This window comes from Hermetia illucens, chromosome 5 (assembly GCF_905115235.1).
Source record: "Hermetia illucens chromosome 5, iHerIll2.2.curated.20191125, whole genome shotgun sequence".
Lineage (NCBI taxonomy): Eukaryota > Metazoa > Arthropoda > Insecta > Diptera > Stratiomyidae > Hermetia > Hermetia illucens.
Window position 1 is genome coordinate 35,709,098 of NC_051853.1, and position 13,741 is coordinate 35,722,838.

Consider the following 13,741-nt stretch of genomic DNA (forward strand, 5'->3'; position numbering starts at 1 on the left):
TTCTGATTCCAAGGTCACCTAGAAGCAATTTTTGTTCGTACGAATTGGGGTGTTGTAGAGTGTAGTGCAGGTGGTCGGAGTTTTCCACTAGAGCACAAGTTATTGTTACCAATGTGGCGCCGATTTCAGTAGAGGACATTAGAGTGGAGCTTCTGTGTAGGTTCAAATAAAAAGGCTCCCTGAATTGCTTTAACAGCGATGTTGACCAGAGGAGTCGTAGTCTGTTTTTTGAATTGTCTAATTCTTAGTGATGACACTAGATGTAATGGTGGTATAGTAAAATCCAGAAGTGATCGAGGAAATGGTTGTGCACTTTTCTTTCGATGATAGAATGCATCCAATCAAGGCTGAGGAAAGCGAGAGAAACATTTTCATGAGTGCAGTCGATGGAGCGATAGAAAAACGAATATGTAATTACCTAAATCTAGATTATCCTTAATTTTAGTGTGATTTTTTCACTAAAGTTTGAGAGAGGATCAACTCAGCTCTCAATGAATGAAGTAAAAGATACCTTAATGAAATCTACTTTTAAAACATCGAATTCAGGTGATGAATTTGAATCAAACCTTCAAAGAAAAACTTCCAGACTAAGAAGGTAATTATGAGATGTCATAATCCTGATCAAAGAATGGAAGAATTTCAAACCACTTTCAAGTTGTCGCTCTTTTTTATACTTTTTCGTCTACGTAGTCCTCCAATAAAGGATAGTGGGTGGAAATGGCTTAATGACTGAATTGAATGGAGAGAAGGGGATTTCGATGAAAAAGGACAGAAACTTATTCTCATTTCCATCAACAATTTGGACATATGTCGTTTCTCAGTTTAGTTTCTGCATAAAAGGCATTTGCATACACTGCAAGCTGCAAATTCTATATATTACAGGTAATAATGCATTAAAAATTCTTGCTACTTACTTCTCCAGTATCATCCTCGCTTCCATCTCCGCATCTTCTTAGATATTTATCTCTACCGGGAGAGCCAGCTACAAGAGAGAATTCCCGACATTAACCATCGTTTCAATATCAAAAAATATTATGCAAGACAAGAACTTACCCTTTGCTGCCCTTAACGTTAATTCCCTGGCGGAAGTTAAACTCTCCGTGGACGATGAGCTGCTTGTAACCGGATGCCGTTGAATTGGTCGTCGTTTAGGACTCTTCCGGGTAGTTAAGGAGCTAACGTGATGCGGATGGTGGTGAAGGAAATATTTTGAACAATTATGACTGCCAGTACTGCTAATCATATCCTTAGAGGGAAGGTCGAGATGATGGTTGCGAGTAGGAGATTGAGTTTGTCCAGTCTTTGTCGATTTTCGGTCACGTTTCTTGCTACTGCTTCTTCGCTGATGCGTAACGGATGCACCTTTTCCGTCTGATGACGGAAAGTCGTAGAGACCATCGGAATCTGTGAATGGAAGTTGATCCTTGCGCCCGTAGAAGTGCGGTGAGAAACGTCCCATTCCTGCTCGTTCGCTAAGTGGACTTTCGGAGCGTGATGATACGGGAGACAATTTATCAGTTCCGTCACCTTGGATTACAATAGAAGGCAGTTGGAGTTGTGACATGCTTGGTGTCGGGCTTTCTTCGGCGTTGAGCATTGTTTTTCCTACTTCCAGTAGATCTGTGCTTATGTAGACTTCTAAGTCTTTGGCATTTTTTATGTCACTATCATCAGGTTTTTCATCTATGTGATCTGTTCCTATTCCTTCGTCGTTAGATTCAAGGAGAGCATCATCTGATAGAGTTTCCGAATCTGATCTACCTCTCAACCGGTCATGGGTTCCTGAGCTACTGTTAGAAGATTTTCCGTTGCTTACGTTCTCCTTACAGCTGGCTAGGAGTGAGTGTTGCCTACGACTCAGCAAACTCATATGGAGTGATAACCCGGTGCCAGTTGGACCACTTCCAGATTCATCCATCTCATTGGGGCACAAAGGATTGCTCGAGCCACATCTACTTGGTCCTGGACTGGCCATGCTAGAGTATCCTGACGAACTCAAGTTGCTCTCAGATATCGTCCTATCTGCTCGAGTGCACATCGGAAACGGGCTCAAGTAACACATTGCTGGATTGCCGGGAGCCAAAAGAGAGGTTCCTCCATGAAGCTTGTTCGGGGCTGGTGACATGGGCTCAACATCGGATTCCAGCTCGCTCATGTTCGATGTGATTGTGATCATTGGCGGCACAAATGGAAGATCTAAAGATGTTGGCTTTTCAAACTGCTTCAATAGCCTATAGAGGCAAGGTTTGTTTTGTTAAGCACAAGGAATCTGGGATTTTACACATCGATACTAAACCAACAACAACAATTACAACTACGATAACATATGTACATTCTTCTATTCTTTGTATTATGAGGGTTGGACTGGGGAATGTTATTTACACAACATGTAACGAATCACTACAATATGAACTAGCACATAGAAAGCATTGACTGACAGGTTTAAGTCAAAAATAGATGGTCCAAAAACAGGTCTGACTAAGGCTTCAATGATGATACAGGTATGTATCTAAATCTATAAGTTCCTAATGTCATAGATGCAAGGTAGAGTGAGCATATTGAAGGTTCTATGTTACCTTTTTTGTTGCTCCTTATTGGGAAATGCGAAGCTGGTTTCGCCAATACTTGCACGTTGGGGTGGCGGGGAGCCGGGCTGCATAACGGGTGGAAGTCGCTGACGAACTTCACGTGTGGGACTCGGGTGCTCTACGATTAGAGTTGGGATGATAAGGTCACGTGGACGTTGTGCACGATCCTCCGGCGTTGGAGGGTTTATGTCGATAGTTATCGTAACTGGAGAATTCAAGCGACCACGTGTTTTGTTGATATCTGCCGTAGAGGTAGTGGTTGTGTCTGTGGGTGTAGTGCTGACATCTGTGTCTATACGATCTTTTTCGATGTGGATGGTTGGGATAATACTATTGGGCTGAAAGAGGGGAGGGTTGGTATGGTTTGTAATGTGCATAGGTAACAAAAGTACAGAGGTAATTGATCTAAAGATGCCAGGGCTGGATAGTGGCATTCATTCGAAAATTTTGATGGGGTAGAACCAGAAAGGTTCTTACTTTTCTTGAATACTTCTTCCTTATCTCAAACTTACCATCAGTTGGCGATCGCTTCGATCATCATCATCGCTGAAACTTCCCGATAATGGGTCATCATGTCCTAAAGGACTGTTGGATCGATGTGGTCTTGGCATGATAGGAGTTAAAGCTGGCGATGGCATCGGCGTAGGCAGTTCCCGAATTGGTGACAGGCACTTATTGATTCCATTGCTGGGAATCTCAAGAAGAATGGTCGGTGGGTGAAGCACATTCGAGTTGGGCGTTGACTTATGCGCATTTAAGACATCTAGAACAGGTACTTCAATAGTAGTTTGACGATAGAACACAGGCGAATCAGGTGGACCACTGGAGAAGCTGACAGGCGTATGCATGGACGAAGTAGAGGATTCATCATCGGCCGCCAGATCATCCTGTGGACTAGAAGCAGTTGGTGTGGTCGATGGTGAAGCAAACATTGATGTGGGCGGTAGTGATGAGCTTGTTGGTGTATTCGAGGGAAAATTTCGAAACATTGCCAATATTGAGTCGGCACTCGAAACTTTCGGTCGAATCCTTCGTGTGTAAGCATTGCGTAGGCCGATGTCAGTGAGCACGATCTCAGAGCTGGATAGTGAATCACTGCCTTGATTCGAAGATGTGCTGTGGGGTGAGCGGATGTCATTTGTGCATGGTGATTGTGGAACTGAACTGGCACGAAATTGAATTTCTGTGGGAAGACTAAGAGCGCTGGAGTTATGCGTGCCCTGAAAGAAAATAAGAAGAGGGTGTGAGTGGTGGCAAAAGCATTGTTTGGGAATATATAGCATTTTTTTAATTTAATAAGGTTTACATTTCCTAATTAATAGAAAAAAAAAGTTAGGGAATCTAAAATATTCCGCAGAAAAAGGAGAGACATGAGAGACACGATTATCATAAATTTTTGGATTGAAAGAAAACCAATAAAGAAATACACAAATTTCAGGCTACATTGACAACGTTGTCAGTGAAAAACACCTTTCTGCGATTAGCGTAGCGAAGTGCTTGGTGAGCTGCCAATTTCCAAAATGTATAGCCTAATTTAGCTGGTAGGCTCCTAGTTTTGGTTCAGCTACAGTATCACATAAAGGGGTTTATAATAGATGAGTAGTTGAGTGGAATGTAGAGTGACAACCAAACATACGAACCATTGCTGTTTGTTCCTGGGCCTCTGCTCCATTTCTTCAGGACTTTCTGAGGAGTTTGTCTCGACCATTATTTAGTGTCATTTTAGGGAAATCGGAATCGGAAAAGTCAGATGATAGGGAGGATAAGCTAGTTTGGCGATGAACGGTTTGGGTCGTAGACGTAGAAGCTGAGTGATAAAAAATGGGGATCACATCTTCATTGAAATCCTCGCGGAGCTGAACACGGAATGGTTTGGGGATTGAGTTAGCCTAAGGCCTACAACGTCCACGAGACCATCATTCTCGACATTGGAAACGGAGGAAGCAGCACCCTCCACCACTCTTCGCTGGGTGCTCCTAGGACGATCAACTCATCAGCCATCTTGGGGGAGTGGTTTCCCGTACATGGCGTAGCTAGCAATACAATTGCCGCTCCTCCTTAATGTGCCGTCTAACCACATCCACTTCCGCATTCCGGTGCCAGGCCGGTGCGCCGACCAGCTTCTTCGTTTGTAATATTATCAGGCCAATGTATTCCCATGGTAGAACTTAGGCAGGTGTTGACGGAGGTTTGACCCTTTTAAGTAACAACGAAGGTAACTTTCCATGTGCTGCCCACATATAACAACACAGCACGTAACAGTCCCAGCTTGATGGTGTTGGGTTTTGGGATGCAGAATACACTTTTGGAATCAGTGCATTTTGCGGAATCTACTGCTTCTCTGACCAGCATAATAACAAGTTCCATTTTGCCATGGCGGATCGCTGAACTTCACGGGATTTTGCTACTTGGCTTTGCACAGTATAATACTACATTGTCATAAGTATGGTAAAAGGGAGTGCTGTCCAGAGTCCCACCATTTTACTTCACTTACGCCCAAATTGTCCAGTTTATATCGCTGGAATTCCCGCTCAACTTGGAGAAAGTGAACATTCCGAGAAGCCCCGCTACCGTCGTCGAGGAGCGTGCGCACATTTCAGAAACCAATCATAGTTTTTTTTCGATGGTTAATTGTAGTTGAGGTGGGGTGAGCCCCTAGCCGAGGCGTTGTTGACGTTTTAGTAATAGTAAAGTTTTAAAATTTGCAGGTTGTTAGCCCACAGATTTTTATTCCTTTTGTTCGTCTCTTACGACAAACAAGGAAGACTTTTAGTGTATTCTCAAGTTCCAACTCATAGGGCTATACCACTTTCACAATAGCTATTGGTATCCTAAGAATGTCTCTCGTATGTAGGGTGTTCGAAACGCTCTGCCTATAGACGCTGTCGAAAGTGTTCTCGAAGTCGATGGAGAGGCGGTGAATTCGGAATCCTCCGCAATAATCCGCTAACTGATAATGAGGTACGAAAGGAAGGACCCAGAGTGAGAAACAGCCCGTTCCCTATCGATCAAGCTTCCAAAGGGTTCTCTGAAGCGTTCCTGGATGATTTCAGCTGTTACCTTTGCAACAATAAGGAGTATGCAAACCTCACCAAATGCCGCGTTTAAAATGAGGACCTTTGTTTGGAATCTTAACCGCCCTCCTGGGGGGGAGGTGTCTTATCTGGCACGATACCAGTGACAGGCTGAAAGATACATTGTGATGGCAGGTATTCCTCGATGTTCGTTTTGGGGTTCCTGCTATGGAACTTTATGTATGACGGAGTGATTGGCCTTCTCGTGCCAGAGAAGACAAAGTTTATTGGTTTTGTGTTAGTTGTAGTTGCGAAACCTCTGAAGAGGTTGAAGAGGGGGAACTACATGGAGGTGATATCATACGTGCCACTAGATCATACTTGCGAATGGTTAAACTGAACCTGGAGGACGAAAAGACGGAGGCGGTTCCATAATCAAAGGAAAACAAAATTGTTATTATCCAGGTTGATGATCATCAAGTCGTCTCAGAAAACATTATTAATTACCTACGTTTCAACACTGTCCTGATCGCATCACTATACACGAGGTTCCGGAACATATTATATTCCACTGCCCGAGGATCATGGAAGTGAAAATAAGGCTAAATAATTCTCTTAACGCAGACATCAGACTCCATAACCTTGCAGAGGTTAGAGGCTAATTGGATTGCAGTACACCCCACAATAGCCGAGCTGGAAAAGCGTGCCGGACTGGTGCCTTAAATGTCTAAGTCGCGCAGAGGCAGACGGCGGCTCATTGGCAACTTAGGTGCGGCTGAATTGGAACCATGGTGAGACTGACTATTTCCTTACCCACTTCTTAAGTGGCCATGGAGTTTTTCAGTCTTAACTGCACAAGATTGGAAAGGCACGATCTCCGGATTGTGTGTTTTGCAATGGATTTGTGGATGACGCGCAACACCCTTTTTTTTCCTTGTAGAGGAACACAGGGGATCTCTCTCCGACGGCATTGTCGAGGAGATGCTGAGTAGCGCTGACAGGTAGAGCCGTGTTGCCCATTAAATTCGGGACCTTCTTGTTTCAAAGAAGGTGCAGCCCGACCGGTGGAGGGGCCGGATGGCAGGGGGTCGCTTGAACTGACAGTTCCTTTCATCCTTTCCCCTCCTGTTGGTGAAAGGTGATTTGAAAGCTCTACAAGGCTCCTTAACGTTATGAGTAATATTCCCCCTGGGTAACAATATCGACAAAAAGTTTATAAATTTTTGCCACTTCCATTGGTCGAAATCAAGGGCCAGATGATGTATGGCTTAGAGAGAAAATACGTATCATGCACCCTGTAATAAATGATTTGGCAAAATAAGGGAACGGAAAGCTGACTGAAGGCGAAAATTATCTCAGATCAGGTGAGTGGAGGGATCTCCATTTTTATTACTATGCAGTTGCATGAAGTAAGATACTATAGAGTTATATGGGAAAGGTGAATAAATTCTCTTTTACTTTAGTCTTAGCAAATATTGTGCCATAAATTTTTGCTGTTTGCTATTCTTTCACTTCATTTTTCATGGGACTGCGCTTTAGTTTTATTAGCATTACACATAGTGCTGTGCAAGTGACAAGCCAACAATAGACAGACAAGCACAATGACAAACACAAACATACATGATGCAATCAGGATTCAAACTCAGGGCATGTGATCGCGAGGGTAATGTTTAACGATTTCGGCAATCGCATTCAAGAGGGTAGTGATATCACTCTAAATATATAGCTTCTAAGATATCTCATATTGAATCAATTGGAAAAGGGTAGAGGGCGTCTTTCATAAGGAACCCTAAGTTGGAATATATCATACTTTCGAACAGCAAAGATCTCATAACCGTTTCTAAACTTAGAGCAAATGTTCTAGACTTGAAAAAAACGCTTTTCGGTTTTTGGTTGGTTTCGGTCCTCCGCTGATGGGAATTCTATATATGATTTTCAAAAAGGCAGCATCTACCCTTTGAAAAGATAAAATATTTGCAACTTACATTCACTCCTTCCATTTCAGATCCAGAACTCATTTCTGCGGAGACTTTGCTGAGTAATCTGGCAAAGGTGACTTTCTTCTCTAATTTTGGATCATTCAAAGGCCTCGTAGTGGATGTTGAAGCTGAGGCCGAAGCCGAGTTCTCGGAAAATGTTGTCTCCTTCAAATCACTCTCTGAATCGGCTACCGTTGCCTTCAACCGATTCTCGGATAGTTGAATTAATTCTCCTAAGCTTATTTTTGGCTTCAGTTGGTTGGGCGCTGGTGAAACAAGTTGTTGAAGTATCTGCTTCTTTTCGGCTGCATTCTTCTTCGTTGGCGTTGAGTTATTGCGTTTTTTACGCGGTGATGGTGATCCTGGTTTTCAGAAAAGAGTCAAAGGAAATATTTTAAAAGTCTGTCTTGGGAAGTTTAATGCAAAAGTTGTTAGCCGAACTCAATACTAGAACAAGCTATAAAAATACTCTAAAAGTGCAATAAATACAGAGTGTGTTCACTTTTTTTCTGAGAATCAGTAAAACCACACACGAAGCTAAGAGCTAAGCTAAAATCTACAAGCTACGAGTATATTTTGATAAAGTGCATTTAAAAATCAAAGCCAGTGCTAAGTGCAACGAAAGTTTAAGTGTAATTCGTAATGCTTTTTGCTATTATCCAAATAGAAATAAAGTTTGATAAGTTTTAAAAGTGCATTTTCAGCCTACCAGCAGCCACCGCACATAAAGAGAACGAGGGAGAAATTTACATTGAAAGTGGAATTACTTCAACTGTAGATACTTCAATATTTGATTGGGGAAAAAAGTACTTGCTTTTGGTGTATTTACAAGGCATCTCCAAAAATAGGCGAAATCATACTATTTACAAAATGAAACTCCATTGTTGGTGTAGTCGAGGAGTGTGCAAAACTTTACAAACAGAATTGTGCAAGGGTTAAATGGAAGGATTCAGTAGTATCAAGGTTTGGAGCAAAATATCATTACTCGGGAGTTTATTGATGAGCTCAATACAGAACTATGAATGTATTTCCATATCTAAGGGAAATTATCTATGATTATGCAGTAGGCTCTAGTTAACAAGAAGTTACATATTAAATAGTAACGCTTCCATCAGTTAAAGGTGTCTTAATGTCGGATCTGATATATCTATTAACTAACAAATACGAATAAAATGGTAGAATTAAAATGAGGTTGACTCTATTTTTGATTTCCTCTTTTTTTGAGGTTTAGTCTTCAAGTAAAAAAGGATTCTTGCGAAACGAGTGGCCGATAATGATGTCATTGATTGAACGTATGTTTTATGTTCGTAAAACTGGTATAACTTGATTTTTTAAGACTATCATAAATTTAACAAATAGGTGGTCTTTGTTTTCTTGAAGGTGCTTTCCTTCCTTGTTCACACATTTTTCTAGCAGAGTTTCCACTTTCCAAAGCCGTCTTGGATAGCTTGCCTTCAAGGGCTTTTGTGATTTGATGTCATAAATAGTCTTAAAACGGCATCCCTTCAACACTGGTGTCAATTATTCTGTTAAATGAGGATGAGGAAGTTTGTTTAGTTTTTAGTTTTCGACATAAAATTTATAGTATCCTCCAGTTTCACGACTATGCTTATTGTCTTAACCCGGGTTGGCCGGAAGATTCATTTGATTGTATGCAGCATTCCCGCCTCTCCTACTACATAGGATATCGTATCATTTTCAGCATCTTATTACTACTTTCCTGAACTTGTTTCTATCTTCACAATATTTAAAAAAAGTCTTTAAATATTCACCTTAAACTTCAACATTTTTACCCAAACCTCTTGATTTAATAATAATCTAATAACAACAGTATTGTATTGTATATATTAAAAAAAATTCCCGTATTGTAGCACTATAATGCTATGTACATTTACATGCTAGGGCGCAATTAAATGTATTTCGCCTAAGTGGAAAGCTATATATTCAAAATGCTATGAAGTTGTCGGATGTCCAATGCACTTTATTGAATACATAAGTAGGAGCCTGTGCCGCTGTTTTAGTGGACCAAATACAGCGGGGATTGACTGGTAATTCAAGAAAAAGAAAAGTTGATGCCATGTTTCGGGTAAGCAATCTATGAGTTGGAGACTCGGTTTGGTCTAATAAGGGGGAACAATCAAAGAAACCGGAAAATCGCTTTGGCTTTGACAACTTCGATCCCTCACGTGGCAACATACAAAAATTCACTTGTCAACTGATGCGTGGGACCGCACCGGATATTACATGAACTTAAAGGGGGTTTTCAGTCAATTGTTAAGAATTATAGTAATAACCTATTACTTACTTTATTTAAACAGATATCGGAATGGAGGGTATTTCGGAATGTAGACATTGGTTGGGTAGGTTCTGAGAATGGATCTAGGAAAAAATTACTACTTATCAGCCACCGTCCTCCCCTTTTTTAAAAGTGTAACCCCCTGTGGGCATGTGCGTTCATAGTTCCCACCTTCTCAGAAAAATGCGTGTGACAGACAGACAAATAGGCAGACAGTAAACCGATTTTAATAAGGTTTTGTTTCACACAAAACTTTAAAAATAACAACTCCACCGCGTGCGTGGAGCGATCTGTCGTGGTCTTCCTGCCTTGGCATCCTCAAGGCTTAACATCACAAAGTGTTTTTTACCTTTTGCTGTTTCAGCATGTTGCCGTTACCACGGCTTCTGATACCATCGGCGCTGGAATTGCCATCTGAATGCGTCTTCGTCCTGGTTTGTGGTTGGCCTCTTTGCGGGAATTTCGTGGCCCATATCGCAGGCGAACCTTCTTGTGGGCTCAAGTATGATGCTGCACTGTGTAACTCGAGGCGGCAGAGCTCTTAGATAGGTCTCGTATCCACTGGTGTGAAAGAGCCTGCACTCCTATGTAAGCTGTATATAGGTGTAGTGGTAACACTATGGATCCAAAGTAGGCATGATTGTTCGAGATAATTAACTAAAAAAATTCACACACAGCATATACCTGGAGTAGGTCCACTAGGGTTTATTCGGAATGATCTGTTGTGATTTTAGTAAGTTTATAAACAACCAAAAATACTCTGCTGCCTGAAGTTATAGACAAACTGCTCCCTCGTATAAGTATTATAATCTGAGTTGATTTTTGTGTATATCAGCTCTGATTATTTGAGGCCAGCAAAATTATTAGTGTGCAAATTAACTTCTCTTCAGAAAACCATTTAAAAGCAACCGATGGTATTTAAATAATGAGAAACGAGTGTTTTATATATGATTATCGTTGATGCGCAAATGGGTTCCATCCAAAACTTGCCGAGAAGCCTCTAATTCCCCTTTACATCTCTGTACTATGTAATTCAAGTGGAATTCACCATGTTGGAATAGCAGATTCCGCTGCATCAGGTAGCAAGCGTGAGCGTGCCCCCATCCACTGCCATTTCTGGCCAATATTTCCATGGGCATCTAATCTGTTTGCTGTCATAGTTCTTCGGTCGAGATTCTGTCGGACCAGATAACCCCGATGATACAATCCAGATGAGTAGTTGTGGTAGCTACTTTCTATTCGTTGCTCTCATGTAGAAACACAGAGGTTCGGAGCGCTTGAATAGAAGTGACACTCACTTTCTAGTCTCGCCAGAAACAACAGTATCCATATGGGGAAGTACTAACCGAGACCTTTCATTTGATATCCCACATGACTATATCTGATGAAAAAAAAATTCACACCCGCCTTTCGTATGTATGGGAACCCCTCCTCCTCTTAAATTCGGCATTAAAGTGTGTAACTCACAATGTGCGTGAGCCTTCACAGTTCCCAACTTTCAACCAAATTTGGTGTCAATCGCTGTAAGCGTCTCCGAGAAAAATGCGTGTGACAGTCAGACAGAGAGTAAACTGGGTTTGTTTTATACAAAACCTTAAAAGACAAGTCAGGAGACTTCAGGTATGAAGGATTTGGTGTACTGCTTACGTCAACATCTTTTAATGGGTGGTTGTCCCATTGGTATATAGCTCGTAAGATTTATGCATTCAGTTTGTCAGACCATTCCCTATAGTATGATACTGACATCTGAAGTCATAGAATTAAATGAAAAATGAAGTTGCACAAAAGTGACAACTTTGATCTATTATCATCATCATCAACGGGGCAACAACCGGTATCCGGTCTAGGCCTGCCTTAATAAGGAACTCCTGACATCCCGGTTTTGAGCCGAGGTCCACCAATTCTATATCCCTAAAAGCTGTCTGGCGTCCTGACATACGCCATCGCTCCATCTTAGGCAGGGTCTGCCTCGTCTTCTTTTTCTACTATAGATATTGCCCTTATAGACTTTCCGGGTGGGATCATCCTCATCCATACGGATTGAGTGACCCGCCCACCGTAATCGATTAAGCCGGATTTTATCCACAACCTGACAGTCATGGTATTGCTCACAGATTTCGTCGTTATGTAGGCTATGGAATCGTCCATCCTCATGTAGGGGGCCAAAAATTCTTCCGAGGATTCTTCTCTCGAACGCGGCCAAGAGTTCGCAATTTTTCTTGCTAAGAACCCAAGTTTCCGAGGAATACATGAGGACTGGCAAGATCATAGTCTTGTACAGTAAGAGCTTTGACCCTATGGTGAGACGTTTCGAGCGGAACAGTTTTTGTAAGCTGAAATAGGCTCTGTTGGCTACCAACAACCGTGCGCGGATTTCGTCATCGTAGCTGTTATCGGTTGTGATTTTCGACCCTAGGTAAGAAGAAATTATCAACGGTCGCAACGTTGTATTCTCCTATCCTTATTTTTCCTGACCTATTATAATTGTGTTATTAATAGTGCGATTTCCACTGAACTTGGTTGTATCAAAATCTGTTAATTTCTTCAAAATGTACTTATAATGAAGATGGTAATATAATATTATTAACTTTATTAAAGTAGGTTTCGGTATGCAGAGTATTTTGAGGCCTAGATGGCGTGTGCATGGGCCGCCATCTCTTTTTTTCAGATATTGGGTTTGGTATTTTCTGAGACTGGGCCCTGGAAGTAACCGACCCATTTCGGACCCCCACACTTCTAACCTTTATAACCAGCGTCTAACTAATACCGGGGTCAGAAAGTATAAATCGTGATCTTTGATGTCGCACATGGCTATATTGGGTGAAAGAATGTTACACTCCCCCCCCCCCCCTTTTTGCAGCAGTCGAACAGACAGACAGGCAGAAGTAAACCGATTTTAATAATATTTTATTTAAGGGATGGATCGAAAGAAGGGAGTAAGTTGCCCCTCATTTGATCCGGTCCGACATCAAGTAGATGCAGACATAGGAAGCTTCAACGCTTAAATAAAATGTGTTCAGCTCTGCCAAGCTTTGGATCAAAGTAGGGGCGGATTTACGCTCGATATAATTCGCAGTCATGTCGCGTTGGCGAGCCGCTTTGGTCACGCTGTTTCCAGGGCAGAGGTGAGGCAGCGTCTGATGATTTGTCGTCTTCGCCTAACATGATTTTAATAAGATATAGCACCAAGCCTCATCTGCAGTTTATAACTATATATTTTAGACTTTTTTTTAACGACGGATAAACTCAAACCGTTGAAATACGGTTTGTGATCTTGTACAATATAAGGCCACTCTTCATAAGGTAACTTCTAATAGGGTGTGCCGGGTTATCATTAACTTCTTGTGATATGTCCTGCTATATTCGTGAGCTCGGTGGAAAATCTCTCTTAGGTGGTTTCAGCACTTGAGCACGGTATCAAAATTTCACTACAGCATATACCTATCTGCTTAAACTAGTGTAGACGGCTCCAATTGTTCGGATCATCAACTAGATTTAATGGTTTTCAGCTTCAGCTAAATGCTGTCAAGATTGACTGTCATTCTCAGATGAGTACTTGAATATCTCAGGAAGTTAAAGAACACTGCATTCTTTAGATCACCGCCTAGTATGTCAAACCATCACTCTTTTGGTCGACCTTTGGGTAGTTCTCCATCCACTATCGTCGTGTCCATGTCTATGTTACTAATCAGGCGAATTATTCGTAAAACATTATTAAAATTCCGATAGTATTCATTCAATTAAAATATAGAGAAGTTTTTTTCCGGAATGCTGTTATCCTGGTAATCTAAAAATCTTATATAGTAACTACCCCATTACATAAATTGTAAACTGAAATGAACATTGACCTCTTCTTCTCCCTTT

At 41.5% G+C, this 13,741-nt stretch overlaps 1 protein-coding gene across 7 annotated transcripts in view; it reads right to left on the reverse strand.

Annotated features, from left to right (window-relative positions):
- LOC119656894 overlaps nt 1-13,741 on the reverse strand; it is a 269,184-nt gene that overhangs the window by 19,493 nt on the left and 235,950 nt on the right. For 6 of the 7 annotated variants that reach the window (XM_038063568.1, XM_038063571.1, XM_038063569.1 and 3 more), the window contains 5 exons: nt 7,588-7,943; nt 3,101-3,808; nt 2,577-2,926; nt 1,054-2,231; nt 915-982 (listed from right to left, as the gene is read on the reverse strand). In XM_038063568.1, the coding sequence (XP_037919496.1) occupies nt 915-982; nt 1,054-2,231; nt 2,577-2,926; nt 3,101-3,808; nt 7,588-7,943 (2,660 nt within the window). Of the gene's footprint in view, nt 1-914; nt 983-1,053; nt 2,234-2,576; nt 2,927-3,100; nt 3,809-7,587; nt 7,944-13,741 lie in introns of those variants that run through there. The other variant, XM_038063573.1, reaches the window with a different exon arrangement.